General features: G+C 31.6%; 3 protein-coding genes and 1 long non-coding RNA gene across 4 annotated transcripts; 2 read left to right on the forward strand and 2 right to left on the reverse strand.

The window, feature by feature from the left end:
* The first annotated feature begins 842 nt into the window (after nt 1–842).
* On the forward strand, nt 843–5,082 carry LOC112789835 (vacuolar protein sorting-associated protein 22 homolog 1). Its single transcript, XM_025831910.3, has 6 exons — nt 843–1,294; nt 1,851–1,986; nt 2,655–2,809; nt 3,271–3,378; nt 4,503–4,592; nt 4,705–5,082. The coding sequence occupies exons 1-6, from the start codon at nt 1,133–1,135 to the stop codon at nt 4,804–4,806; spliced, it is 753 nt and encodes a 250-aa protein (XP_025687695.1). The 5' UTR covers nt 843–1,132; the 3' UTR covers nt 4,807–5,082.
* Nucleotides 5,083–5,738: 656 nt separating this feature from the next.
* LOC112789827 (fatty acid desaturase 4, chloroplastic) lies at nt 5,739–7,259 on the reverse strand. The gene has a single exon (XM_025831899.3). It carries the CDS (start codon nt 6,867–6,869, stop codon nt 5,955–5,957), a length of 915 nt encoding a protein of 304 aa, XP_025687684.1. The 5' UTR covers nt 6,870–7,259; the 3' UTR covers nt 5,739–5,954.
* A 10,978-nt stretch (nt 7,260–18,237) lies between these two features.
* LOC112789844 (purple acid phosphatase 18) lies at nt 18,238–23,759 on the forward strand. The gene is made up of 5 exons (XM_025831936.3): nt 18,238–18,580; nt 19,320–19,988; nt 21,816–22,004; nt 22,088–22,176; nt 23,356–23,759. The coding sequence occupies exons 1-5, from the start codon at nt 18,443–18,445 to the stop codon at nt 23,573–23,575; spliced, it is 1,305 nt and encodes a 434-aa protein (XP_025687721.1). The 5' UTR covers nt 18,238–18,442; the 3' UTR covers nt 23,576–23,759.
* LOC140184413 (uncharacterized) lies at nt 23,760–24,773 on the reverse strand. Its single transcript, XR_011881022.1, has 2 exons — nt 24,609–24,773; nt 23,760–24,524 (listed from the first exon to the last, which is right to left on the reverse strand). It is a non-coding gene; the product is annotated as an uncharacterized lncRNA (long non-coding RNA).
* Between the last annotated feature and the right edge of the window lie 2,306 nt (nt 24,774–27,079).

Raw genomic sequence — 27,079 nt, forward strand, 5'->3', positions numbered from 1 at the left:
TGGACTCCCTCTCAGAGATCAAATAGTTTACACCAGTTATAAAAGAAGAACTCTACTGCTCTCCCAAATACAAATCATTTTATCCTAATATTTATTTCTTATCTATCTAGCTCTCCGATAATGGTTTTGCAGATACAACTCCCATTCAAAGAATCAGTCTTGTTATTTTGTCGGACCAATAAATATTTAATTTCTCTTCACCTAAAAAAACATTTTTTGAACTATCAGGTAACTTTTTCGAATAATTATCAAATTATATATATAAATTAAAATAATTAGAGTAGTAGTAAAAATATATATTAATAAACTCTAAAAAAAGTAGGAAGGAATTAGTATAAGACTAATCATGTTTTCGTAGTTTTTTAATTAGAGTAGTAGTAGAAATGTAGCTTAATATTTTTTAAATTTGGGAAATAATTAGTAGAAATTTACCCATGTTTAGGTGGTTTTTTTATATATATTAAAATTTACACCCAAATCATAATATAGGAATAATTCGACTTGATTACCAAATTGTATATATAAATAAAATAATTAGAATAGGAGTAAAATAATAGATTAATATTTTTTTAAAAAAATAGGAAAGAATTAGTATAAGACTAGTCATGCTTGGGTAATTTTTTTATAACGTAACGGTAATTAACACCAAAGTTTTAAAATAAGAATACACAATTTGTATATATAAAATAAAATAATTAGAATAGGAGTATAATAATAGATTAATATTTTTTTTAAAAAAATGGGAAAGAATTAGTATAAGACTAGTCATGGTTGGGTAATTTTTTTTATAACTGTAATTAATACCAAAGTTTTAAAATAAGAATACTTCCAGGTAGAGATGAAACAAAAAAATATAGAGCGGAGAAGCTTCTCTTTTATATCAGAGCCTGGTTTCGATCCAGGGACCTGTGGGTTATGGGCCCACCACGCTTCCGCTGCGCCACTCTGATTATTGATATAAGCAGGAATAATCTGGAAGTTTATTACTATGATTTGCAGCGCAGCATGCTGTTCTTCTTCTATGCTTTTAACGTAACCAAGGTTCAATTTTGCTCATTTGGCTTAACAGAGAGATTGAGATCGTTAATTATTTCTGCGAAAATTGAAAGTTTGAAAAAAGAATCAGAAAAGGATGAGAAGGCGGCCTGGAATCGGAGGGTTGCAGACAGCTGCAGCAGCAAGGGATCAGTATCGGTTGCTTGGTGAGAATGTCGCAAAGATCAGAACCGATTTGATGAAGGAACAGCTTGCCACTTTTCGATCCCAGCTTGAAGATTTTGCTCGCAAGCACAAGGTTCCTCATCCTCCTTCATCCCCTTCAAATTATGATTCTCAATCAATTGATTTTAATTCTGAGGCTTTTGTCCTTCCAATTTATTATTGTTATTGTTCAAGAGTTAATGTTCTAAATGCAAAGGAAATAGTTTTGTTGAATTTTAGTAAATTGATTAACGCTTGTAGCGATATCATTAAACCTTTTGAGTTTAATTTCAGTTATTTGTCAATTCTGTGCAAGTTATAGTAGAATGTAATGGATGCTTTTGGTTCCTTTATAGTTCTCTTAGAGAGTAAAGTGCATTATGATAATGCTTGATGAGAAAGTCATACATATGCTATAATCTACTCACTTCGTTTTCTAGTAAATAGCTAATGTTGTTTAACTGTAACACTTGAAGGCTGAATCACATTGGACACTTCATATGATTTGAATTCCCTGTCACAACTTGAATGGTTTATGTTTTGTGATGTTATGTTAGCCTTGTAAAACAATCACATATTAATGGCAAGATTATACACTATTAATTATTAGATTAAATTATTCATACTAATGGTTGATATCACTAGTGCAGAATGACATCCGCAAGAACCCTGCGTTCAGATCACAGTTCCACGAGATGTGTGCTAAAGTTGGAGTAGATCCATTGGCCTCAAATAAAGGTTTTTGGGCAGAGCTTTTAGGAATTGGTGACTTCTATTATGAACTTGGTTTGTAATATCTCTCTAGCTTTTCTTTTCCCCCTTCTTAACAAATGCATCTATTTGTGCAATATGGTCCTTCATGTACAAATATTGATATGCTGTCTGGATAATTGATGTGGAATATCTCAGAATAAAATGTAAGTTCAGGAAACCAATGCTAGGGTGAACATTAGGATTGTGGCTTGGATTTATTATTGCACGTTTAGTAGGAATATGTATTTTATCATTTTATTTCTTGAATTTACTTTTAGGGAAGATAATCAGGAAGGCTTTTAGAATTCTTCAAATGCATAGGCATATATATTATGTATTTATGTGTATGCTAGTTTTTAAAATCACAAGTCTTAACATTATGAAGAAGAGCAGCTACACCCTTAAAATATTTAATCTGGTATTCTAGTAACAAATAAATGCATGACTTTGAATGCTTGGGGTTCATTCTTAATTATTCTCTTGTCTAAGATAACGTGTTCCTGATTGATATGAGATCTATCTTACTTTTATTTGCATTACACTTAATTAATAACTAAGTATGATACTTTTGTTTGACCTTTTTTCTTTTAAGGAAAAGCTTAATTATGCTTTTTTGTTAAAAAAAAAATCCCAAGTGGTTAGTTTCACTATTTTCTTAATATATATGCTAAGAGCCTAAGACAAGCTACTTGGCTAGGCAGGAGTTCAAATAGTCGATATTTGCTTGGCAACTAGACCACACAATGGAGGACTGATCAACCTTCAGGAACTCTGCCATCTCCTTCGTCAGAGACGGAAAAGTGATAGGGGAGTTGTTTCTGAGGATGATTGCCTGCGTGCTATCAGCAAACTAAAGGTCTTGTGAGGTTTCCTATAAACCAGATTATACTGGCTATTCTTGTTTATGAAATGTGATGTACGAAGTATGTCCTTGAGTCGAGCTTAATGTATATTGTTATTATGTCACCTTTTGGAGGACCGAATTCTTCATTTTCCTCAGAAAAATACATAGAAGAAATGCTTCTTGGCCTTTTTGGTTCTAGAACTGAATGGAATTTAAAGTGACCATAAATATCCAGAAAATTTGAAAACAATGCTACCTTTGTCTACTACTGATTACTGAATACTATTGTTATTAACCATTCTGTATATTTATTTAATGTTCTACATGTTTTGTAATTATAAATGGTATTATCGTTGGACTAAATAAATTACAACCCCGATTTGCCATGTCTTAGAGATTTACATGTATGATGTATCCTTGTTTACCCTGTGGTGGTCTCTTACCAACTGTCCAGTGTGCGACAAAAATTTCAGGTGCTGGGTAGTGGTTTTGAAGTTTTTTCAGTTGGTAAAAAAAAGCTTGTCCGTTCAGTTCCAACTGAGTTGAACAAAGACCACAATGAAATTCTAGAGCTTGCCCAGGTAACAACTATCTCGTTCTATGTATGGGGATATGTTCTATATATGCTTGTTTCAATCTGACCCTGACAAATATGACATAGCACTAAAATGAATTTACCTATTAGCCCTTGTGAAATCCTTTTACTAATAGGTTGTGGGGTTGGGAACTTATTTGAACTCACCTTATTGCTTGATGTGGATAATTTGGATATTGTGGTAGATTTTGGGAATATGTTAAAATTGTTGATACATAATTAGCTGGTTAACGTTCTCTAATTTTTGTCCTAGAAGAGTGGAAGTTGCTTAGTAAATTTATTTATAGTCTACCAATAACACAACACATATCTATGGCTTTGTAAATTTATGTTTATTATATATCAATAGAGAGGGAAAAGTGTGGTCATGCTGCAAATATAGGTTTGTTCTTTCATGATTGAATTTAATTTAAGTCTATATTTTCAATTGTGACACGGTTTAGTTCTAAACTCGTGAGTGGCTATTGCATTTAAATTTTTTTGTCGAATACTGAGGGAAATTTTAGAGTGCGTTTGGTTTGCATTTTCATTTTCTGTTTTCATTTTCGTGTTTTCTGTTTCTTGGATTTTGTGATGAAAAAGTGAAATGGATGTGAAAACAGAGAACAGGATTGTTTTCACTTTTCCTTCACAAAATCCAGAAAACAGAAAACACTTAAAATGAAAACAGAAAATGAAAATGCAAACCAAACGCACCCTTACATTTCTTCCTAATATCGATAAGAAAACAGGTACTATGAGCAGATTGACATGTTTTCATCAAATATAGGTTTTATTTGCATAGAGATGCACTCTTAGGGTTTTGGGGTTGAATTTTTATTTTTTGTTTATTTAGTTTTTAATTTGAACTCTTTTGCTTTAGATTTTGTTTTGGTGTTATAATACACATACTTTTATACACGTGGTGCTGAGTCATGAAAAATCTAGTTAGAGCACAGGAATCTTCAATTGTGGTTGTTTGTTATATTGACATGGGTTCAACCTGGATTCCATGTTGGGAAGCATTAGAAGATTTGCTTTCTCTTATTCAGTGTAGCAATGCAATCATTTTACTATGTGAGAGAAGAATTGGTGTCCAATTTCATTTCATTAACACTCTGTACCATATAGGCTCAAGGATATGTGACTGTTGAAGAAGTAGAGAGGCGGCTATCTTGGACTTCGGGCCGTGCTATTGATGCACTTGATACATTACTTGATGTAAGATAACTGACTTTTAAATTTTCTGTAATATAAGTTCTGATGTTGATTCCCTAATATATAATCTGAAATCTCTTGGAATAACTACAGACTGTTTGTTTGGCTTATGCAGGAAGGACTTGCGATGATCGATGATGGCCATCGAGATGGTAAACGGCGTTACTGGTTTCCCTGTGTATCTCCCATCTCATCTTCAATAGGAGTTGATTCCTAACAATTAATTTAATCAGGGAAAAAACACCTAGGTCAGATTTTTTATGACCTATTTTTTTTACTCTTGCAAACGTGCAAGTTGAAACCTGTTGTGTCCTTATTTACTTTGTCCTAAAATGTGCAATTCATTTTCAGTTTATCTAGTTCACAGAATATGGTGTTTAGTTACCTGAAATATGTACTTAATCTTCTACAAGTGCTGCTGAACAATGAAGTATTCATGTACAAAAACTAGCTCCTATGAGCTATTGATAAAGCAGGGTGGTACCAAAACCAATATACTATCTGAAACTGTACTTGATATATATATATATATATATATATATATATATATATATATATATATATATATAACTGTTGCATCCAATCAGATGTTAAGCAACCTGGTGAAATTAAATCAAGTACATATCATAATAAGACTGATGTTTCAACAGTTTTAGCTATTGATTTCAACCATGTATATATATTTTTTTGGTTTTCCATGGTATCCCCAACTTACACGGCTACACCCATTTTAGCTTTTTATGTTTCTGCCTATTCTTCATTCTTAAGAAGGCTTTTATTAAACCCTGCTAATCTCTTTGATATGAAAACCAATAGCGCTTCCAACCGTAATCCCAGTTTTTGCCTCTAATTTGTGACTCTGATCCACTTAAACTGCCGCTTTGACAAGCTTCATGCCTTCGCTTTTTGTTCATGTACAATTTCTTCTGTTTTTGAATGTCCATCTTAACCAAAATTTTCTTTTCCACAATAATCAGAAATCAAAATGTAACAATCTTTTCTATTAAATGATGATAAACCTTTACACGCAAAAGAAGAAGAAAAAATAAATAGTTCCTCAAACATCATAAGGTAAATTAGATTTATAATAATCTACTCATGTTTTCATTGACATAAGCATTGCTTATTTCAACTATCTGAAGGCTAATCTTTGCAATCAACAATGTTTATATAATAAGTGAGGATACATAAGAGGCACAAGCTCTCTCAACAACGTGCAATAATAAATCGTATTAACTATTAACAGAAAAACGAAAATAGAAGAATTATTATACTACTCTTCCACCTTAACTCATGACAACAATAAAGAAGTCTCACGGACCACAAATGCAGTTATAATAAGAATGAATATTATTGAGCTTCGATTTAAGAAGCCATGTCAATCTCCTCCATCCATTCAGACTCAGGCTCACTCCAAGACCTAGGTCTAACTCCAAGTTTAAAGTACACCACCATCTCCATGGCTTCAAAAACCTTGTTTTTATCCAAAAACTCATTCCACAGTCCACTCACTATGCAGTAATTATTGTTATACGGTGGCCGGTGGTGAGCCGAGTGCTGCGACCGCGACACCAGCACACCGGCCTCCTGCAAGGCCACGACGGCTGCAGGAAGCCGGCTCTTCGTCCCATGCGCCCACGCATGAAACTGTTGGCTAAACATAATGCAACCAGCAAACACACCAACAAAAGATTGAACAACTGGATCATGGCAAAGAAGGTTTATAGGAAGCACTGAGAATGTAATGGCACGTGCCAAGGCATGCAAGTTGTTTGAAAACTGGCGCCTAGTGATGGTCCATGGCCACTTATGGTGACCTTGGAAAGCCTCAATTTGGGATCCAAAAAATGGTGTCGAACCATCACCATAGTTGTCAATTCCCCAATGGTACACCCCGGAGCCAAGGTCAGCTAGAATGTAACCGATCCACCCTGCGAAAATCGGCTCCATCAACATATGCATATCAACTGCACCCTTTAATGACTCTCCCAATGAAATGATCAGAGTTGTGCACCCTGCTATCACCCATGCCCTGTGTGACCATGTTGATTGCAAACTCGGATCATTTTCTTTGGGTCGGTCCGTGGTGATTACCACTTTTGGCTGCGGTTGTACAGTCTGTACAATCACAGCCTTAGGCCCAACGACTAATTTGACGTTGGGCCTATGCTTGGTGGTAGTTGAGTAATACTCAGAAGCTCGGCCAGATATTGGCCGGCTTATGAAAATTTTGTGGTGGAAACTGGACGGTAGGTATTTGTGTTGGACTAAGGAGTACATTGGAGATGTGGAAGAGGAGCCAAATTCTTTTGTGGGTGAGAGCTATAATATGAAAAGAAGAAAAAAAGTTGGATATTGAATAAAATTTCAGTAGTGGCTGTGGGAAGAAATGCTGACTATGTGCAAGTAGAAGAAGCTATATGGTGTGTTTGACAAGGAATATGCGTGGTGTTGTGTAGGTCTCAAGGAACCTTTACTTGGTGGTTTCAACTATAATTAAATCCGTGTCACATATTTTCTTTGGAGGTTTTCATAGTTGCACGTTTCTGAAGGGTAAAGAGTTTTTTCATCCAGCATTCTCAACGCTTTGTTCAATTGCTTGGGCCAAGAAAATTGCTATATTATTTTGTGGTCCCTTAAGTATTATTTGGAATATTTGATTGGATGGTGTGGTTCATAGGCTGTGAGCGAGAAATGGAAATATAAATGGAATGTAAGGACGTGTTTCTCCCACGATTATACGATTAGTAGAAGCTAGAAGCAGCATTACACGTAGTAAATTATCAATCAAATTAAGAACAAAAGAGTACAATAGCAAAGGGATATTCCAATCCTAAACCCATTCTTTTCTTTTTATTCTTGCCATTTTAATTTAGGATTAACACTGGTCTTATTTAAATTTAATATGTCCAAATAAAATAAGAAAAATTAGGGCCGTTAAAATGGACTAAATTCATCGGGCTAATCTGTTTATCCGTTTAAATGGACGGGCTTTACCTTTAAAATTAGGTCCGTTTAAATTTTGGGCTAAACGGGCTGCGCCCAATTAATCTGAAAAAAATAATGGGTTAAATGGGTTAGTCTGCGGGTTAAACAAGTGGCCTATTTAATTTTTTTTTACATTTTTTTAAAAAAGGCAGCATATTCAGCTATTATTTTTTTCGATCCGACCTGAAAATTCGATTCATTAACTAAAAAAATATTATTTTTTTAATAATTTTTGACTTAAAAGTGATGTTTTTTGTCAAATATTTTTTAAAAAATAAAATAAAATGATAAATGGACTGACCATAAACGGTCCAGATTAAAAAATTCTGGCCCGCCGCAGACTTAACGGATTGGACCTAAATAAGCCAAACTAGTCCGTTTGATAGTCTTATAAAAAATGACAACACCATTTGAATCAACAGTATCTCTCCTATCTTGATTGGATCGTGACGGATAATTATCTGTTGTATACCAAAATATTTATTTAGGTGACGAATTTTGTTACGGGCAGGATGATTGGATGAACTTGAAGTTAATGTGTACTATTTACTACTTACTCCAATACATATCTAACATAAATAAAGATAATAAAAAATTAAATTTAAAAATATAAAAGATTATAATTTATAAATGAGCGTTTTGTCAAACATACACACATTTGGTTATTTATCATATACATACATATTTTGATGGTATAAACTAAATTTTATTAATTTAAAGTTTTAAACTAAAATAGTGACTAAAATACATTTGAGAGAATTGAATAGAAGTATGACAGGTATGGAACGGGTAGGTTAGGATTTTAAATTTGTGATGTTAGGTCAAAATATGTAAGAGATTTCAATTGGCTCAAATTATTTACTCTTAACTAGATAAATCATTACTCTTAATTAATACACTATCAGTATAATACTCCAAAATTTGTTGGTTATACTTTTGAACAGATATTGATTTTTGGTCCTTTTTTCTTTCTTTGGAAAATTGGGAATCTTTTTTTTTTCCCTCTTTTAACATCCATTTTCTAATTTGTAAGGAAAGCATAAATTTTATTTCAGTATGAATGTACTATCTTATTCAAATGAATTTGGGAGGAGTTATGACTAGACTAAGAAAGTCAAGAAAAGAAAGAAAGTTGGCTAATTATGTACCTTAAACGAAAAAGATTAGACGCTTAAGCTCAAAAAATACCACTAAAGATTAATGTTCATCAATAGGTAGGTAGCCTTTTAGAATTCAATTGTAATTTGTAAAATTCCAAAAATGACATGAATCATTTCTTAGACTACACTTTACTCAAATTTGTTTAAGAAAGAATTTAATTAAAATTAAATATATGTTTTAAATCAAACAAAGCTTAAAAAATCATTAAAATTAACATTCGCTCATAATACCAACTCTTAAGATTATATGTGTATATTAGTTTTTATCTCAAATAATTTTAGTGTACAAAAATATTTTTAAAATTTTAAATTCTTGTTCTTGGTATTGAAAATTTAAGTACTTAAAATGCAATTATTGGGATGATATTTTTTTTTTTGGAAACAATGTAAAACAATAAATTTTTTTTAGATCGTTGATTACAAGTTACAACTCAATCTTGGGCACAGATTCGGTGAGCGGCTCTTGTTTGTGACACCGAAACGTCAAAAAGTAATTTGGCTTACTAGTCGGCTAGGTAGTGCAAAATAAGAATGTTTTATTTTAATATGGTCTTTTCAACAAGTCTAAAAAAAGTAGAGGGGTCACTTTTTAATTTTTTAAATGAAAGTGTATCTCTGTTTACTTTTGATTAGCGAATTTGTTTAGCTCTGCTCAATAATTAACTATAGAGTTTGTAAGTTGACACTCCATCTCCATATTTAAACACGACCGTGTTGATGACCTTCATTTTCAACTGTCACCGGTAGTCGACCTATGTTGTAATTCCAACCGACTTGCGACTATACATTTGATGGCGTCGTTGTCTCGATCAATGGATAGAAGGTATCGATTGTATTATTACTTTGCACTTGATTTTTAAATATCCCATTTTGTTTTCCCAAATTTTGTTAACTTTGTTCAAAGATATCCTTGTAGACGTGTGTTTTCCTAAATCATTGTATTGCTATTATTTGGCAAAGGGTGGCCGGGGATGAAGATATCCCTGTAAGCATGTGTTTCGCTGATGAAGTAGGGTTGTACGATGGATCAAACCATGGAGTTAGATCAGACGAGGGCGATGGCTTTGTAGGCATGGATTTGGATGAGTACGAGTTAGAAGAAGACGAAACATAACACGATCATTGTGGAGAGGCGAATGGCGGTAATGGAGAAAGGGTTGAATTTGAAGACAATTTGGACGATGTCAGAGGATTGTATGGTAATTTTGTGGATGATAATTTATACACTGTTGATTTTGGCCAAGTGTTAGGTTTGATTGATTTTGTGAACTTGAGTAGGGAGGAAGTTTTTTGCTTTCGTTTCGTAGATGTTGACCTTGCATTTGATTTCTACCAGGCCTATGCAAATCACCATGATTTTAGTAGGAGATGTTCCCGGACTGAAAAGTGTACCAAAGTAAGGATACGGCAGGACTTTGTGTGCCACCGAGAAGGATTCAAATCGTTGAAGTTCTACTCAATTCCTAACCGGAAAACAAGACTAAAGGCCGAGACATGATGTGGATACCCTGCAAGGATGCAGGTTCACATGGACAATGAATCAGGATATTGGTACATTGCGTACTTTTTAAACGAGCATAACCTCCGCTCTTGATTTGCGATTTTCTTCCATGCTTCCAAGCCATTGGAAGATAAGCGAAGTGGACATTGAGCAAATGAACGAAATGCGCAAAAGGGCGTTCCCATATCATGAATGCAGGGTTTTTTGGTGAGTCTAGCCGAAGGGTATGATAATGTCCCTTACACAACAAGGGACATGCACAATGTAAATGCGAAGCAACGAAGGAATGGTGGCCTAGATGTGGATTCGTGTTTAAGGTATCTCCAAGAGTGCAAGACAAATGATCCAGCATTCTACTACAAAGAAGTTGTTGACTGGAACAGTGTGTTTCAACATTTATTTTGGTGTGATGGTACTAGCCAAATTGATTACCAGACATTTGGAGATGTGGTTGCATTTGATGCAACGTATAAGAAAAATGTTTACCTTTCACATTTGGTAGTGTTCTCTGGTGTAAATCACCATAACCAAACGGTGGTATTTATCGCTGCACTAGTGGCTGACGAGAAAGAAGAGACCTATGTGTGGCTGCTTCAACAGTTGCAAGTAGCAATGAAGGCGAAAGCTCTCGTGTCCATAATAACCGACGGTGACAGAAAAATGAAGTCAGCGATTGAGCAAGTTTTTCCAGAGGTGCACTATCGACTATGTGCTTAACACCTCCTCCGAAACTCTACGAGCAACATTGGAAAGTCTAACTTCACCATGATGTTTAGAGATTGCATGCTTGGTGACTATGAAGTCAAAATATTTTAGAGAAAGTGGTTTGAGATGGTTGAGCAGTTTGGCGTAGGTGATAAAAGATGGATACACAACATGTACGAGAGAAGGCATAGTTGTGCAACCGCACACATAAGGTGAAAGTTCTTTGCCAGCTTTCACACAACCTCAAGGTGTGAGGGTCTACACGTTGTGATCACATTAAGTTAAACCTTGATATAGTTACACCGATTTTTTATGTCACTATCATCGTTGCTTGATGTTTGTTCGTGCAAAGGAAGTTGAAGCTGATTTTGAGTGTGTAAAGGGTGACCCTATGATGACCACTAACCTGAAATATTTGGAGTGGTGTGCAGTTGAGAACTACACTCAGTCAATATTCTATTTATTTGTTCCCATTCTTGATAGAGCCTATGTAATGAGAGTCGTTGATTCTAAAGTCCCTGGTTCATATTTTATCCACACTGTCTCTAGATATGACACTCCGGAGAAAGATTGGCATGTTGTTGCATCATATGAAATGACTGAGCTTAGATGTACATGTATGAGAATGGAGTGTTTCGGAGTCTCTTGCGAATACATAATTGTGGTGCTTGTTCTTAACAATGTTCATGAGATCTCGAAGTCTCTAATATTGCCAAGATGGACGAAGGATGCGAAAATGGGGGCCGTGGAGTTGACGGGCATAATTTGGGATTCTTTGTAACTAACACAACACTGGTGCTTGATGGATTGGTATAGGAAAATTATAGATTAAACTGAGCTATTCTTGATTATTGGAGTTGTTTGCTTGATGGACGTATTAATTGATTTTGTTGAGTTGGTGATTGTTGAATTGGTATCTTGATTTACTGAAATTGATTGATTGTTATACTTTTGTTATGTTGATTCCTCTATTTGGCGTTGGATTAAAATTGGTTTTATAAAGTATGTTTTTGTAAGTTGATTGGAAAGTATCAAATGCTGAGAATCCTAAATGAAATTAGTTTTCTTGATTTATTAGAAGTGAAGTGATATTTGAAAATGAGTTGATATTGAAATTGGGTTAATTTTTAAAATGATTTGATACGTGAAAATGGTTTGACATTGAAAAATAATTTGATATTTGGAACATTACCACCAGCAATTGGGGTAATTAGACACATATTTGGCCACTTATTTTGAATTACCACAAAAGAACAAAAATTAAAAATCCTAAATCCTTGATTTAGTTTTCTTACACTCAAATTTCACCATTTATCCAGAAAACAGAATACACGAAGGAGAATTAGGCACATTGCGGTAAAATTTAAAATCCTAAATTGAGGTAAGACACAAAATTGAAAAGGTTAATTAGAAAAATTTTGCACCTTATGGTCAATGTTGGAACGTGAAATGAGAAAGGGTGCAAATTGGGGATCTTTGAGAATGTTCTTCCGTTTCTGCTTCTGATTATTCATTTTCGATTTCGTTCTTCTTTCTTTCTTGAATTCTTCAGCTCAATGAATTCAGTTTAAGAGAAATTGAAAAGCTTCCTCCAAAGCTGTGGAAGTAACTAAGACTTCGATAGTGACATCTGTGTTATGGAGTTGCCATTAGCAGCGCAGCATTTGATGACAGACACTCATGCCACCAAGGACGACGAAATGTCAAGGGTAGTTTTGGGATTTTAAAAAATTGGAGGGGTTCAGTTTGCTATTTTAACGTAATTATAAGAATATTCGAATTTTGAACAGAATATTCTATCAAACGATTTTGTCACGGTAAGGACTAAATTGAAAAAAAAATTAACGTCTAGGGACCCAATTGAAAGGAAAAAAATATAGGGACCTAATTGAAAATTCAATGAAACTATAGGGACCTACAGAGTAATTAAACCATAATATTATTAATCTATTAATAATACATATTGTCACGAGGCTACAATGGATAGAGATTTATTAATATAAGAATAATGTGGATTGATTAAAATTTTATGTATATTAAAATTCAATTAAATTTACATATATTTTACTCAAAATCAAGTATTATGACCTAGATAATTTTCACAATAAAGTGGAAACTAATGAACACATTATTTGATATATAGTAAAAAAATTTTGAGTAATAACAAATTTATTTTTTTATCTCTTTAAACTAAATTAATAATTCTATTTGATATCTTTACATTAAATTAATAACTCTAATATCATAGGATTATTATTAATGTATTAACTGTATTTTAATATTTATTATTTATATATTTAAAAATTATATTTGAGAGTTATTTATTTAGTTTCATAATAAATCATATTTTCTAATTTGAATAATTTATTAATTAGTTTGTACTCATTATACCATATATTCAATAATTCATTTATTTCTTTATTTTTACTAAAGATAAGAAGACTGAACCCAATTTTTTAGATGAGTATGAGAAGACTATGCTATTTGAACTATATATTTAATAATTTTTGAAAAAAGAATATTAATATAATAAATAAAAAATAATTTTAAAAAATATTATTTAAAAAATAAAGACAAATAAACTTCTAACTAATTTAAATTTATATACAAATAGATTTCTGTCCATTTTAAATCTAATATGTCAGTATTTTTCGTTTAAAATTGACGAAAAAACTATCATAGAGACCGTATTATATCACAACGTATTATCATTTTCAAAATGGATAAAAACGAATTAGTAGTTCACTCTTTTGATTATATATAACAAAGTATATATGCTATATGATTTTAGATTTGTAAAATATTACTATGATAAAAAATTATTTAATGGTATACCAATTATTTAAACTTATGCCGGTATTATTTAAACTTAAAATGAAGATCGTGAGAGATTTGGTGTACAATTTTTTTAAAATGCCACATATATATATATATATATATATATATATACCAAAAGAGAAATTACAGAAAAAAACATTTGGTTATTTTTAAAACATTTGGTTATTTTTAATAATGAAATGTCAAATATGGTTTTTAATGTTCATTATTATTATTATGAAAAATGTTAGGAGTGAGTATTTTTATTAAATTTTGACCAATACTTAATTATCAAAATGAAATTAAATGATTTTACATAATTAGATACAATCTTACACCATTAAAAACATTTTTAATGGCTAAAAACTACAAAATCTGCTTGCTCCTATTATTATTATTATTATTATTATTATTATTATTATTATTATTATTATTATTTTAAGAAAGTCTAAAGAATCAGCAACTTTTGTGTTTTGTAGCCAGTACTTAACCATTAAAAAAAAGTAAGTGATTTTCTATCACTAAATGTAATTTTATACCATTAAAAATATTATTAATGACCAATTAATAATTACAAAACACAGCTGCCCCTAACACTCCTTTATTATTATTATTATTATTGTGTAAATTTGTGCATTAAAATAAAGCACGATTAGCGCCAATAATTATTACACTAATATTTGACAAATTGAGTATGGTTTCTTAGACACAAAGGGAGGAATCCACTAAAGCTGCTTGTTGCGTATAGATTGAAGTAAACTGTAAACATATGTAATAAAAGTACATTGTAAATAATAACGTCACTTTTTTGTTTTTTAATCACAGTATACACAAAAAGCTAATAAACAAATTAGTTATTGATATAAAATATAGGAAGTTAGTGGCGGAATTTGAAACAAAATTTTAGGGGCCAAATAGAAAATAATTGTCAAATTATTTTTGATATGGACTCCATTTAATATAAATTCGTCTAATTTCATCTTTCTGATTTGGATGATATTGACAAATTTAAAGCCGTTTTTCAAGATTTCGTTCCAAAAAATTAAGGTTAAAATCATCAGATGTAACTTTTTGAACTTTTGAAGGTTGTATCTCACTTTCTTCGTGATTCATTAAAGTAGAAAAACTATATACATGTGTTGATATTGTAAAAGTTATATGTTCTCCTTAAATATTAGCCTTTCTCTTAAAAAATGTATCAATTCTTTAATTTTTCATTATTATTTTATATAAAAATTTGAATATATATTATGTAAAATATGTAAAGAAGAAGTTAGAAAGACAAATATTAAAATTTATAATATTTATTGAATTTTTTTTATCAATTTATACAAATACAATAATATTAATACTTATTGAATATTCTATTATTTTTATCATATAAAAAATTAAATTAAATAAATAGTAAAATATAAAATAATATTAAATTAAATAAATAAAAAATATCTAATTTTTTATATTTGAACTTAAAGACAGAGAAAGTGTTGTTTATTGAACTTATTAGATACTTAAGTTATAGTAAAGTATTTAAGTCAATTGAACTCTTTTTTTTTTCTTTTGAAAAAGTACTACTAAATTTTTTATAAAAAGTTTGGGGGGCATAGCCCCCTTGTCTGAACTAAGCTCCGCCACTATAGGAAGCATTTCAAATGTACTGGGAGTACCAGTATACCAGTTGTTTTAACCGTTAATCTGAATTATAAAAAATATATATAATATATATTAATTAAAATCAACGGTTAAAACAATTGGTACATTGATGTTCTCCGGTGTACTTAAAATGTTTCCTAAAATATATATTAAAATATAAAATATATAACAACTAATTTAATGATTAATTTTTTATATGTACAAATCAGTTTTAATTTTTATTGCCGCTTTTTTTTTATATAAATTCATATAATATAATAAATGATTATCAAAAATAAAAACATTGTTAGTTGATATATCATTATAGTTTGAATATAATATTTTAAAAAATTAAATAAATAAAAAGTAAAATATATTTTATTTTTAAAAATTTTTAAAAATTTAAAATTATTTCTAACATTATTTTGATTTAATTTTATCTACGATGATATTTGAAATAAGTTTATACTCTTTTATTATTAAATTTTTGTAAGTCAAAATTAATCAATTTTCTTTTTTAATATTGTCCCGGTGTAAACATGCATCGTTGTTATCTCTATGAACGACGTTATTAGTTTTTACTTTTTAAAGAATAATCTCAATATTTGGATGATACTAAACTAGTTTGGATAAATAATTTAATTAAATTTTTTAAAAAATTTTAAAATATATAAATAAATTATTTTATATTTAAAAGATTATTATAAAAATATTTATTTTAAAATAATTTAATAAATATAAATAATAAAATAGTTTTTAAGTTGAAGAAAAATTAAAGTTTTTTATTTTTAAATAATTTTTGAAAATTAAAAATATATTTAAAAAATTGTACCAAATATTATTAATATGATTTTTATAAGTCAAAAATTTAAAAAATAAAATTTTTAGAATTTCCTAAAAGTAAGGGTTCTAAATATATCTCCTATATGATTTTGGACACATTTTTTCTAAAATTTTTAAAATAATACAAATGAGTCTTGTTACACATTTAAATTTTTTTGACAATTAAATCTAATTAAATTGCCTAAAATTCAACAAAACTCACTCACACAATTAGCGTGTGAAATCATGCACTTCTTCTTCTTTATATTTATTCATTTTTTGCACGTTATTTCAACTTCATCATCCTTCTATTAGTGTTACTATTGCTGCATTTTATTATTATTTCTTCTTCTCATCCTCTTTCTCATGTGTTCTTACAGTTATTTCCTTTTTTTTTGTCTGATTTTTTTAGTTTTATTTCTTTTAAGAAAATAAAACAAAAAAAATTATGAATAAATAAAATAAGAAGGAGAAAATGAAAAAGAATAAGAAGCAGAAGATGAGCAGAAGAAGATAAAGTTTTAAATTATGCAAAAATAATTAAAAAAATAGCACCAAAATTTGTCAATAATAACAAAAAATTTGTTTAATTTTGACACTACTAAAATTTCTTTTTTTAATGCTACATTTTTTTCTTATTATTTCTATGTTTTTTTTGTTACTCTTAGTTCTTCTTTTAGAAACATTACTTTTTAAATTAGACTTAAATGAATATGTCTGCATTGTTGCAATCTTATTTAATTGAATGAATGTAGATTCATACTTATTGAATTGAATTCTTGCTAGAAACTGCAATTTTATTTAATTGAATTAATGTACTTCATACTTATTAAATTGAATTCTTGCTAGAAACAAAAATAGCACCGAAATTTATTATATAGTGCAGCGAAATTAAGCAGAATATATAAGTGCAAAAATTCAAAAGAGAATGAACAGTGTCATTTACGTACAAGAAGAAGACAACGTATCTGATATATAAAATACATAAATTTCTAAAGAATAATACTGAAATGTCTTCACTCTAATACCGAAATGTCTTTACCTAACACCGAAATTTTTAACTAAATAATATAATAATATTAAGAATTTATTTTATGAAGACTTGAGTTACAGATTCACAAATTTTTAATAAAAAAAGAGAATACATGAAAAAAATTGTAGATAATAATGTGAAATTAAGCAGAACAAGTGTCAAATTTTGAAAGATAATAAAATCATAAACAGTGATATTTATGTATAAGAAGACGACGATATATTTGATATATAAAACAACATATAATTTCTAAAGAATAACAGCAAACTGTCTTTATTTTAATACAGAATTTTCAACTAAATGATGTAATAGAACTAAGAATTTATTTAATGAAAACCTGAGTTGCATATTCATAAATTTTGATAGAAAAAATAAGTAGAAAAATCTGTAAATAATATAGCGAAAGTAAGTAGAATAAGTGTAAAAATTAGAAAGAGAATGAATAATATTATTTACATATAAAAAGAAGACGACGATGATAAAAATAAAAATAATGATGATGAAGATGGACGACAAAAAAAAAAGAAAGAGAAAAAATTCAAATAAAAAAAAAAGATGAATGAGAAGAGAAAGTAGTGGTGGTGACGATAGTAACAAAAGAGAAAGATAAAAAAAAATACCCGCACCTAAAATAAAAAAATAAGTTAATAATTTAGTTGGATTTAGTTACCTATTTTGTTTAAAACTTTTTTCAATACAAATTTATTAAAAATTAAAATATCTAATATAAAATTTATAAACTAATTTAAAAGTTTATACTTTATACAAATATTTTTTTATTCATTTGCACCTAGTCACTTAACATTTAACAAGTAACATTTTAATAATTACGCGTATATAAAAATTAATCATCAAATTAATTATATATCTATATATATAATAATATGTATTAAAATTTAAAATATATATTAAAAATAATTTAAATAACATATATTTATATATAAATATATAATAATTTAATAGAAATATGTCTTTGTTTTACGAAAATTACAAAAACAAATTAGTCAGAGACTGCACACTGCACAGAAGGCGAAAAAGAAAAGAGGTTGCTTTCATTTTCCATTTATCTTTTTGAGAAGGTGACGTTAGCAAAATCCACCGACCTGATTGAATTAGATCCCCGTGAAGTACATTATTGTCGTCCTCTTCTTCCAGAATCTGAAAGTTTTCTTTTAATTTGTTTGTTTTGCACGCATTAATGGCACTCTTAAAACTCATTCTAACTGTTTTTATTGTTGCATCAGCAACTGTGACTGCCGATGATTATGTTCGACCTCAGCCTCGTAAAGCCTTACACCTTCCATGGGATTCAAAGCTCTCTTCATACCCTCAGCAGGTCAATACTCGATAGTCAATACACATTATTCTCTTCAATCAAATAATAATAATAATAATAATAATTAATTTGGTGCCTTTTTTGTTTCAATGGTTGATCAGTGATCGATGTCATAACTTTTTTGTATTTTTTTTGTATTTTTAGTATTTTCATTAGTTGGCATTTACTTTTTGGTTCTGAATGAATCTGGGCTCTTTATTATTTTATTTTATTTTTTTCTCAATAAATAAAAAGATTCCTGGTATTTGTGTTTGTGGCATTTCTTAATTTAGCAAAACTTTTCCTTTTTGTTTTCTAAATTGCTTATATGACATATGTTGCCATGTGAGAATGTGATAGATTGGAAGGGTAAGTTTATATCCTCATTGAGTGCAACTTTTTTTTGTAATTTTTCTTTTGGAGTTGTCAAATTCAGCAAAACCACTGATTTGATGGCTAATGTTCCTTATTAACCTTAGATTAATTAGGGAAAAATGGTGTTATATCTAGATCTACCTCTGCACTTTGCACAAATGGGGGAACAGCTTAATGCTGTAATTTCTAGCCAAGAAAAAATGTTAATTGTTTCTAATGGTTGGTTTAATGCTTGAATTAGTAGCTTGTTCTAGGAAAATAATTATGTGAAGAGTGAACAAGGCTTATTCTTTTTAAGCAATTATATCAAACCATTTTACACACGTTACTTTTTATGGAGTCCATAGAGTTTCAGATTCTTAACTGAAGAAGTGTCTGTTTTCAGGTACACATTTCTTTGTCAGGAGACAAACACATTAGAGTTACTTGGATCACGGATGATAATTCTGCACCTTCGGTTGTAGAATATGGAACATCACCTGGGAAATACGACTCTTTCGCTGAAGGGGAGACCACCTCGTATAGTTATATTGTCTACAGCTCTGGAAAGATACACCATGTTCTAATTGGACCTTTAGAACATAATTCTGTGTACTTTTACCGATGCGGCAGACAAGGTCCAGAGTTCCAGCTCAAAACTCCTCCTGCTCAATTTCCGATTACATTTGCTGTGGCTGGGGATTTGGGTCAAACCGGTTGGACAAAATCGACATTGAGCCACATTGATCAATGCAAATATGATGTTCACCTACTTCCTGGAGACCTTGCATATGCTGATTATATCCAACACCGGTGGGACACATTCGGTAGGTTGGTGCAGCCACTTGCTAGTGCCAAACCATGGATGGTAACTCAAGGGAACCATGAAGTGGAGAGCATACCATTGTTGAAGGATGGATTTGTGTCTTATAATTCCAGATGGAAGATGCCGTTTGAGGAAAGTGGATCGAGTTCAAATCTCTATTATTCATTTGAAGTTGCAGGTGTTCACATTATCATGCTTGGATCCTATGCAGATTATGATGAGTACTCTGAGCAATATAGTTGGCTAAAGGTTAGTTGGTTGCTCTAATGATTAAAAGTTACTACATCAAGATATGTGTATAAGTATTGGATTCTCTGTCAAAGAAGATCAGGCTTCTTCTAAGCTATTGGTTATAAAATTTTGTGATTATAACATGCATGATCCAACTAAAAAGAAAGAAAATCAATATTGTTTGTCCTATATACTAGATATCCTTATATGTTTATTGTTGAGACATAAATTTCTTTTCTATTTCCGTAGTATCCTAGTTTCCTTTCTTCAAATATGTTGTTATGGATAACATTAAGTCAATTGATCCTATTGTGGGATAGAGCTTTCTTCTAGTTGCATGCTTGTAGATTTCAATCACTTGCATTCATTTATAAAGCCATGATTAGCATACCTGCTGTCCTCCATCTAGATTTTCTTTCAGGATCTTTCAACAAAAACACATACAAACATTGTGATATTGTGATGAAATTAGATACGTATTTGTTTCTAACTTCCTTTGTTATGGTGATTACACTAATCAAGATGTCAAATAGTGCAATTTATAGTCCAAATTACTCGTGACAAATGCAAGCATTGGATTAGCATATGGGAGTTAGGGTTAACCCTATATGGCTTTCACTAGAATCATGTCTTAAACTCAATTTGTGTGTATGTGTAGAAGGGGAGCCTTGGAGAATCATTTGAGTTGTCTCTGTATATCCTCAAGGTCACAAATTCAAGCCGTAGAATCAACCGCCGATAAGGGTAAAATTTAACTAACCGTTAACGGTAAAAAAATTAACAATAGGGCTAAATTGAAACTTATTTTAAACATTGAAGGTAAAATTGAATCAAATAAAACATTAGGGTAACCTCGAAAAATTTCGAAAACATTATGGACAAGGCACACTTCACTCGTGTTAGTTTGAGCCAGAACTACTTTCCTATGCAATGGTAGGTTGAAGTGATAAATATAGCTGTAGTTCTTGCGCTAGTGATTGGAGGATTGGATATTTATTATTTGTTGTAGATCAAGGAGAGATGTGTGATTTGGGGCACAAAGTTGGCAACTTGGAGGGTTGCTTTGATCGGCTCGAAACAACCCTTGAGTTGGTTGAAGCAATCCCAAAATAAAAATTTCACTAGCTAATCATAATTTCATAATTTGCATTTGGAAGACCCTTGATAATTCCTTTGCAGTATAGAGAGAATAAATCTTAAAAATAAAACTGATTATTATAAAGGAAAAGTATAGGGAGTCAATGGTCTAAGCGTACAATGTGTACAATGGAGATTTAGGAAGTATTAGAGATATGACCATTAGTGTTACATTGTCTTGTCAGGTTATGCTTTTGGGACGAGTGGGTTTATGACATGGTATTAGAGTTCTAGATCTGAAAGGTCAAGGGTTCGATCTTTGGTGATAGTGTAGGTATTCATTTTATTCATGGACCAAAGGTTTAGCCCATTGTACACATTGTACATTTAGGCCATTGGCTCCCTAGCACTACCCTATTATAAATTATTTAACGAATGGTTTAAGTAAAAATTAAAACATTGTCTTTATATACGAGTTTATCTTCTCACATCCTTAATGCAACAAGTATCATTGTATAGTAATGAATAACAAAAATGTATGGAACTCAAAAGCAGTATTGTTTGGTATTCTTGATATTCACGTGCACTATGTAATCTATGGAAATGTGTTCTGCATGAAATATTTCTTCATGATAAACAAAATTGCCCATCCTGCTGTCCTTAGAATATGGTTATAGCCTCTTTTTCTTTTCTTTTCTTTTTTTATTTTTTATTTCATGAAAATGGTTTTCAGTAAACAGGGTTGACACTCTTGTTTCTGATCTACAGGCAGATCTGTCAAAGGTGGACAGGAAAAAGACACCATGGCTACTTGTGTTATTTCATGTTCCATGGTATAATAGTAACACGGCACATCAAGGTGAAGGTAGTGATATGATGAAGGCTATGGAACCATTGCTATACACTGCTAGTGTTGATTTAGTTTTTGCTGGGCATGTGCATGCTTATGAACGCTCGGTAAGCTTCCGCGGTTCCAATTTTTCCCCTCTTGTAAGTATGCTTTAATTGTGTTGACAAAATATTTTTCATGTCTATGACAGAGACGGGTGTATAATGGAAGAGTGGATCCTTGTGGTGCTGTTCATATAACAATTGGTGATGGAGGAAACAAAGAAGGCTTAGCTGCAAAGTAAGTTCGACTCTTCCAATAAAATATTGTCGGGTGAACCACTAAGTTTATTCACGAAAAATCAAAACCATTGACATATAAGTCCCTAAAGATGTTTTATTTGTCAGTAGTACCTTGGAGATGAATTTGTCTTTATTAGTTATAGTGGGTTTTGTTTTTGCATGAATTAAGATATTTTAGGGACTAATTTGTTAGAAAGTGATCTTTTAGAAACTAATTTGTTAGGATGTCAATATTAAGGACGAAGTTGCCAAATACATCGATCTCTTGAGAAAGCACTATAGGGAAGGTTTACTTTTCCTCCTGCATCTTCTCCCTAGTTAAGTAAAGTGAAAACATTGATTGACTGCCCTAGAAGGTAGGATGATCCGATAGTAGCTAAAGGCAAAGCCTGGATTCCATTCCAATTCTCCACTCAGTAACTGCAGCTTCAGCTATTTCCTTAGTCTTAGCAAAGATCATGCCATTTACCCTCATGTGAGAATATAGTATCTTTTGGACTTTTCGAGTTTGTCAGCATTTTAATCTCTGAAGGGTCAAATGGTGCTTCACTCAAACATTGCATATAAGGCTATTCTTAGAATCACTTGTCATGTGTTAGAAAGTTATATTGAGGTTATGTGTCTTGGGGTTTGTTTGAAATAAACAAGTCCCAAGTCCTGCATAAAGCAAAACAATTAAGGGCACGGTTAGGGAAGCTCTATATAAAGACTACGGTTCGTTTGGTTTACGTTTTTATTTTTAGTAGTTTTTGTTTTTAGAATTTCGTGAATAAAAAAGAAAAAGGAGAAGGTGAAAGCAAAAAAAAAAAGATTTTATTGTTTTCGCTGTTTATTTTTTTCACAAAATCATAAAAACAAAAAACATTGAATATGAAAACGGAAATGAAACGCAAATCAAACGCTTTCTTCATTTCAATTAGCCCTAGTCAGAAATACTTGTATTTGATTTTTCGTTTATACTCGTTTTAGAATGGTGTTAACTGTTATGTGTTGTTACATATTTGTTTTTAATGCTGGTTGTATATTGGGGCAATGGGGTGGTTGGAAGAATTTTATGTGTAAATAAAAATTTTCACATATTGCTATTCTCTTGGCTAAGGTTAGTTTTCCCAGAAATGTGTATATAAGCAAAGTATCATTCTTAACATATATGTAATTTATGTTTTCTTGTTGGTAGGTACATAAATCCACAGCCAAACTGGTCAGAATTCCGCGAAGCCAGTTTTGGCCATGGCGAGCTCAAGATTGTGAACTCAACGCATGCTTTCTGGAGTTGGCACAGGAATGATGATGATGAACCAGTAAAATCTGATGATATCTGGATAACCTCTTTGGTTAGCTCAGGATGCGTCGGTAGGAAGCGAAATGAACTCGGGAATACACTTACGACACCATAAAAACTGCCTACCGTTGTTTCATGATCAGCTGAACTGTTGTTCCTGTCTTTGATGTGAATACTTAGGTGTCTTATGCTCTGATAAAAAATATATAATGTGATGGTATTCTTACAGTGTGATTGACTTTGTGAGATTGGTTTCTTAATTGGAAAAGCTAAATGTGGTTGCTTATTTTGGTAAATAATTTATTTTGTTTCTACAAAATGGAACTAATATAGTTAGCCATGGTTGCTAAACTTCAAAAGCATATATGATTATCAGAGGTTCTTTGAATCGGAAATGATGTACTCTGCTCTGCACATGCCGCACAGAGCAATAAATAGCTATCTCCTGTGAAGACTGATCCTAATTTTTAGAGTTAATACTTAAAATAATTCTTAAAATTTGACTCCCGCTTCAATTTGGCCTTTTAATTTCTAATTGACCCAAATTGTATTTTAAAATTTTAAGGCATGACTCAAGTTGGCATTTCCATCCATTTCCGTCACTGGAAAGATGATGTGGCAAGATGATGTGGCACGATTGAACGACTTCCCCTTTTATTCTTTCTCCTCCTCAATGTCTGAATCTCCTACCACCCTCAATCATATCTTCTCAATCCCACCATCACCACCCTCCTCCTCATCTCCCCCCTCATCCACCACTCCAATTTGGATACAGGTTTCTCATTTCTCAAATTTCTGAACTCAGATGAGCTGCAAATTCCATCTTCTTCTTGCAATCTGGTTGCTGGGAGAGGTTCGCATAAAGCTTCAACTATCACTGGTGAAAAGGTTCTTCGTTCATCGCCAGCAAAACTGACCCCAAGATACTCTCTCTCCAAATCTCTGAGGAGTATTCACAGCTGATGACTAGACAATGGATAATATCTTCTTGGTTCCTTTGGCAACAAGGACAGATTGGTTCAATTGTTGGTATCCGCCGGTTGAGAAGCTGGAAGATGGGTAAGCTGTCATGAAGAGTTTTTCACATGAATACCTTTGTTTTGTGAGGAAGAGATAGCTTCCAAAGAGAAGTCCAGAAAGCTTTTTACCTTAAAGTCTCAGGGACATTTCAATGGAAGTATGGTAAAAGAGATAAGCCACTTTGACCCAAATTATACCTTGAATTGGAATGGTAGATGAGGGGGAGGTGAGGAGGACGGTGGTGGTGGTGGTGATGAGGATGATGGAGTTGAGAAGGTATGATTGAGGGTGGTGGCAATAGAGTGGTGGGAGGTTCAAATATTGAGGAGGAGGAAGAAGAGGGCGAGGAGTAAAATAATGTCGTTTAGACACAAACAATAAAACGACATTGTTTAGTCATGTCACGTCATCTTTTTGATGATAGAAATAGACGGAGGGGCCAACTTGAGTCATGCCTTAAAATTTCAAGGTACAATTTAGGTTAATTAAAAAAAATTAGAGGACTAAATTAAGTCGAGATCAAATTTCAAGGGCCATTTTAAATATTAACTCCTTCTTAATAGGTTCAAAATTTGAAAGATTATAAAGTCCTATGACTACTTATTGATGGTAGATAGTTAAGATGCTCATGAACCACACATTTATTCATCGGATCATCATTGGGGCCTCTTGACCAAAAAGAATTCTTGAGTCATTGCATTTGTTGGAGATAATATTAAGCTGATATCCAATAGCTCACAAAAGCAAGCTGTAATTGATTATAGTTAAATAATTTTTGGATAGCATTCATTTTTTTAACTTTAATTATAATGATAGAAAATTTTGTTTTGACTAGAGGTCAAATCTAGCAATACTGATTACCTCGTCATCATAGTTCATTTATTTATCATATTGAGTTAAATTTTGTATTTGTTCATATGACAAATCTCCTTTCTCTTAGTCTTTTTTTTTTTCAACTTCAATCTTATTTTCTTTACTAAAATCATATTCAGACCACGATTTCTTCATGGTGCGGTGAGCGTGGAGAATCGTCTATCATGAAAGAGGTGAAGTTCTTGGATACAAATAGAGCATTGAATTAGTATCAATAGTTGACAGTCCTTCCGACCTAATGTCTAGGAGAATCACGGGTCACATGAGAACTAGGAGCTTTCAGTTGGTGAGCTTCGAAATTTGGCTCGCATTCTAAGCCAACTCTCAAATTTGCAGCAACAAAGCGCGAAATTGAGTACCAATTTACTTGCGGATCCAGCAAGTGTTTACTTTCTACATTCAGATGAGAATCCTAGAGTTTTTATTGTCTCAATTATGCTGAATGCTAAGAACTACAACTCCTGGTCAAGAGCTATGAAATTGGCGCTAAAATCAAAGAATAAGATGGACTTTGTTGATGGAACCATTGTGAAACCAGATAAAAATGATCCTGCATATGTAGCATGGGATAAATGTAATATTTATGTTGTTTTTTGGTTAAATCTTTCATTGAGTGCTAAGATTGCACAGAGTGTTGCTTGGAATGAAATTCCTGTAGATTTATGGCTTGATTTGAAGCACATGTATTATCATGGAGACAATGAGACAGATACAGAATTGCTGAATTAGAAGAATAGCTGTATACCATGAAACACGGAAATCTAAGCATAGCAAATTATTTCACCAAGTTGATGGTTATTTGGGAAAAAAGACATTGACAGCTTTAAACCATTTTCTCAATGCAAGAAATGCTATGAAAAATCTGAGTGTGGCTTAGAAACTATGAGAGATTATCGAGATAAAATTTATACAGTAAAATTTCTAATAGGATGGAATGGACAATATGGGAGTGTGAGATCTCAAATCATGCGGATGAAGCCGCTTGCAAACATCAATGAAATTTTTTCTCTGCTAACTCAGCAAGAGAGACAGCTTAATGGATTAGATTTGGAGACTCAGAACTTTATGGCTTTGGCTAATTCAATTCATAATTTCAACAATAATTCAAACAGTGTTTCTAGAGGAAAAGGACGAAGAACCTGAGGAGGTAAAGGTGGAAGAAGAAGAAGAAGAAATTTAGAATCTAAGACCTGTTCTCATTGTCATAAGGTAGGACATCTTGTGGATACTTGTTACCATAAACATGGATTTTTACCTCATCTATAGAGGCAGAAATGGCCACAAGAGACTAACAACAGAGTTATGGCTAATCGTATTTAAGAATCAAATGATTCTGTTGATATATTCGAGTAATTAACCGTTTTACAATTAGTAAGCTAGATTTCTTATCATAATCCACATTTTCCGACAAAATATATCGATTTCTATTAAAATCATGACCAGAGGCGAGTCCATAAATATACTCCCGAAAAATAAGTGGGTATAGGAAGTTCTGTTGACGAGATCTATCTAGTTCTAAATATCTTTGATATTCTTTCATTTTTCAAATTTCATTTTGTCAAAGGGATCAAAGATTTATTGGATTGGAAATCCAATACATAGTGCGATACAGTCAAAACGGGGTATTTCTAGATATTCGAATTAAAACGAATTATGAATAGATACCAAAAAATGATGAACGGATTCTCTCCACTTGCTTTTTCCACCTAATTGTTCGAGGATAACA

Source organism: Arachis hypogaea, chromosome 1, assembly GCF_003086295.3.
Source record: "Arachis hypogaea cultivar Tifrunner chromosome 1, arahy.Tifrunner.gnm2.J5K5, whole genome shotgun sequence".
In the NCBI taxonomy this organism is placed as follows: domain Eukaryota; kingdom Viridiplantae; phylum Streptophyta; class Magnoliopsida; order Fabales; family Fabaceae; genus Arachis; species Arachis hypogaea.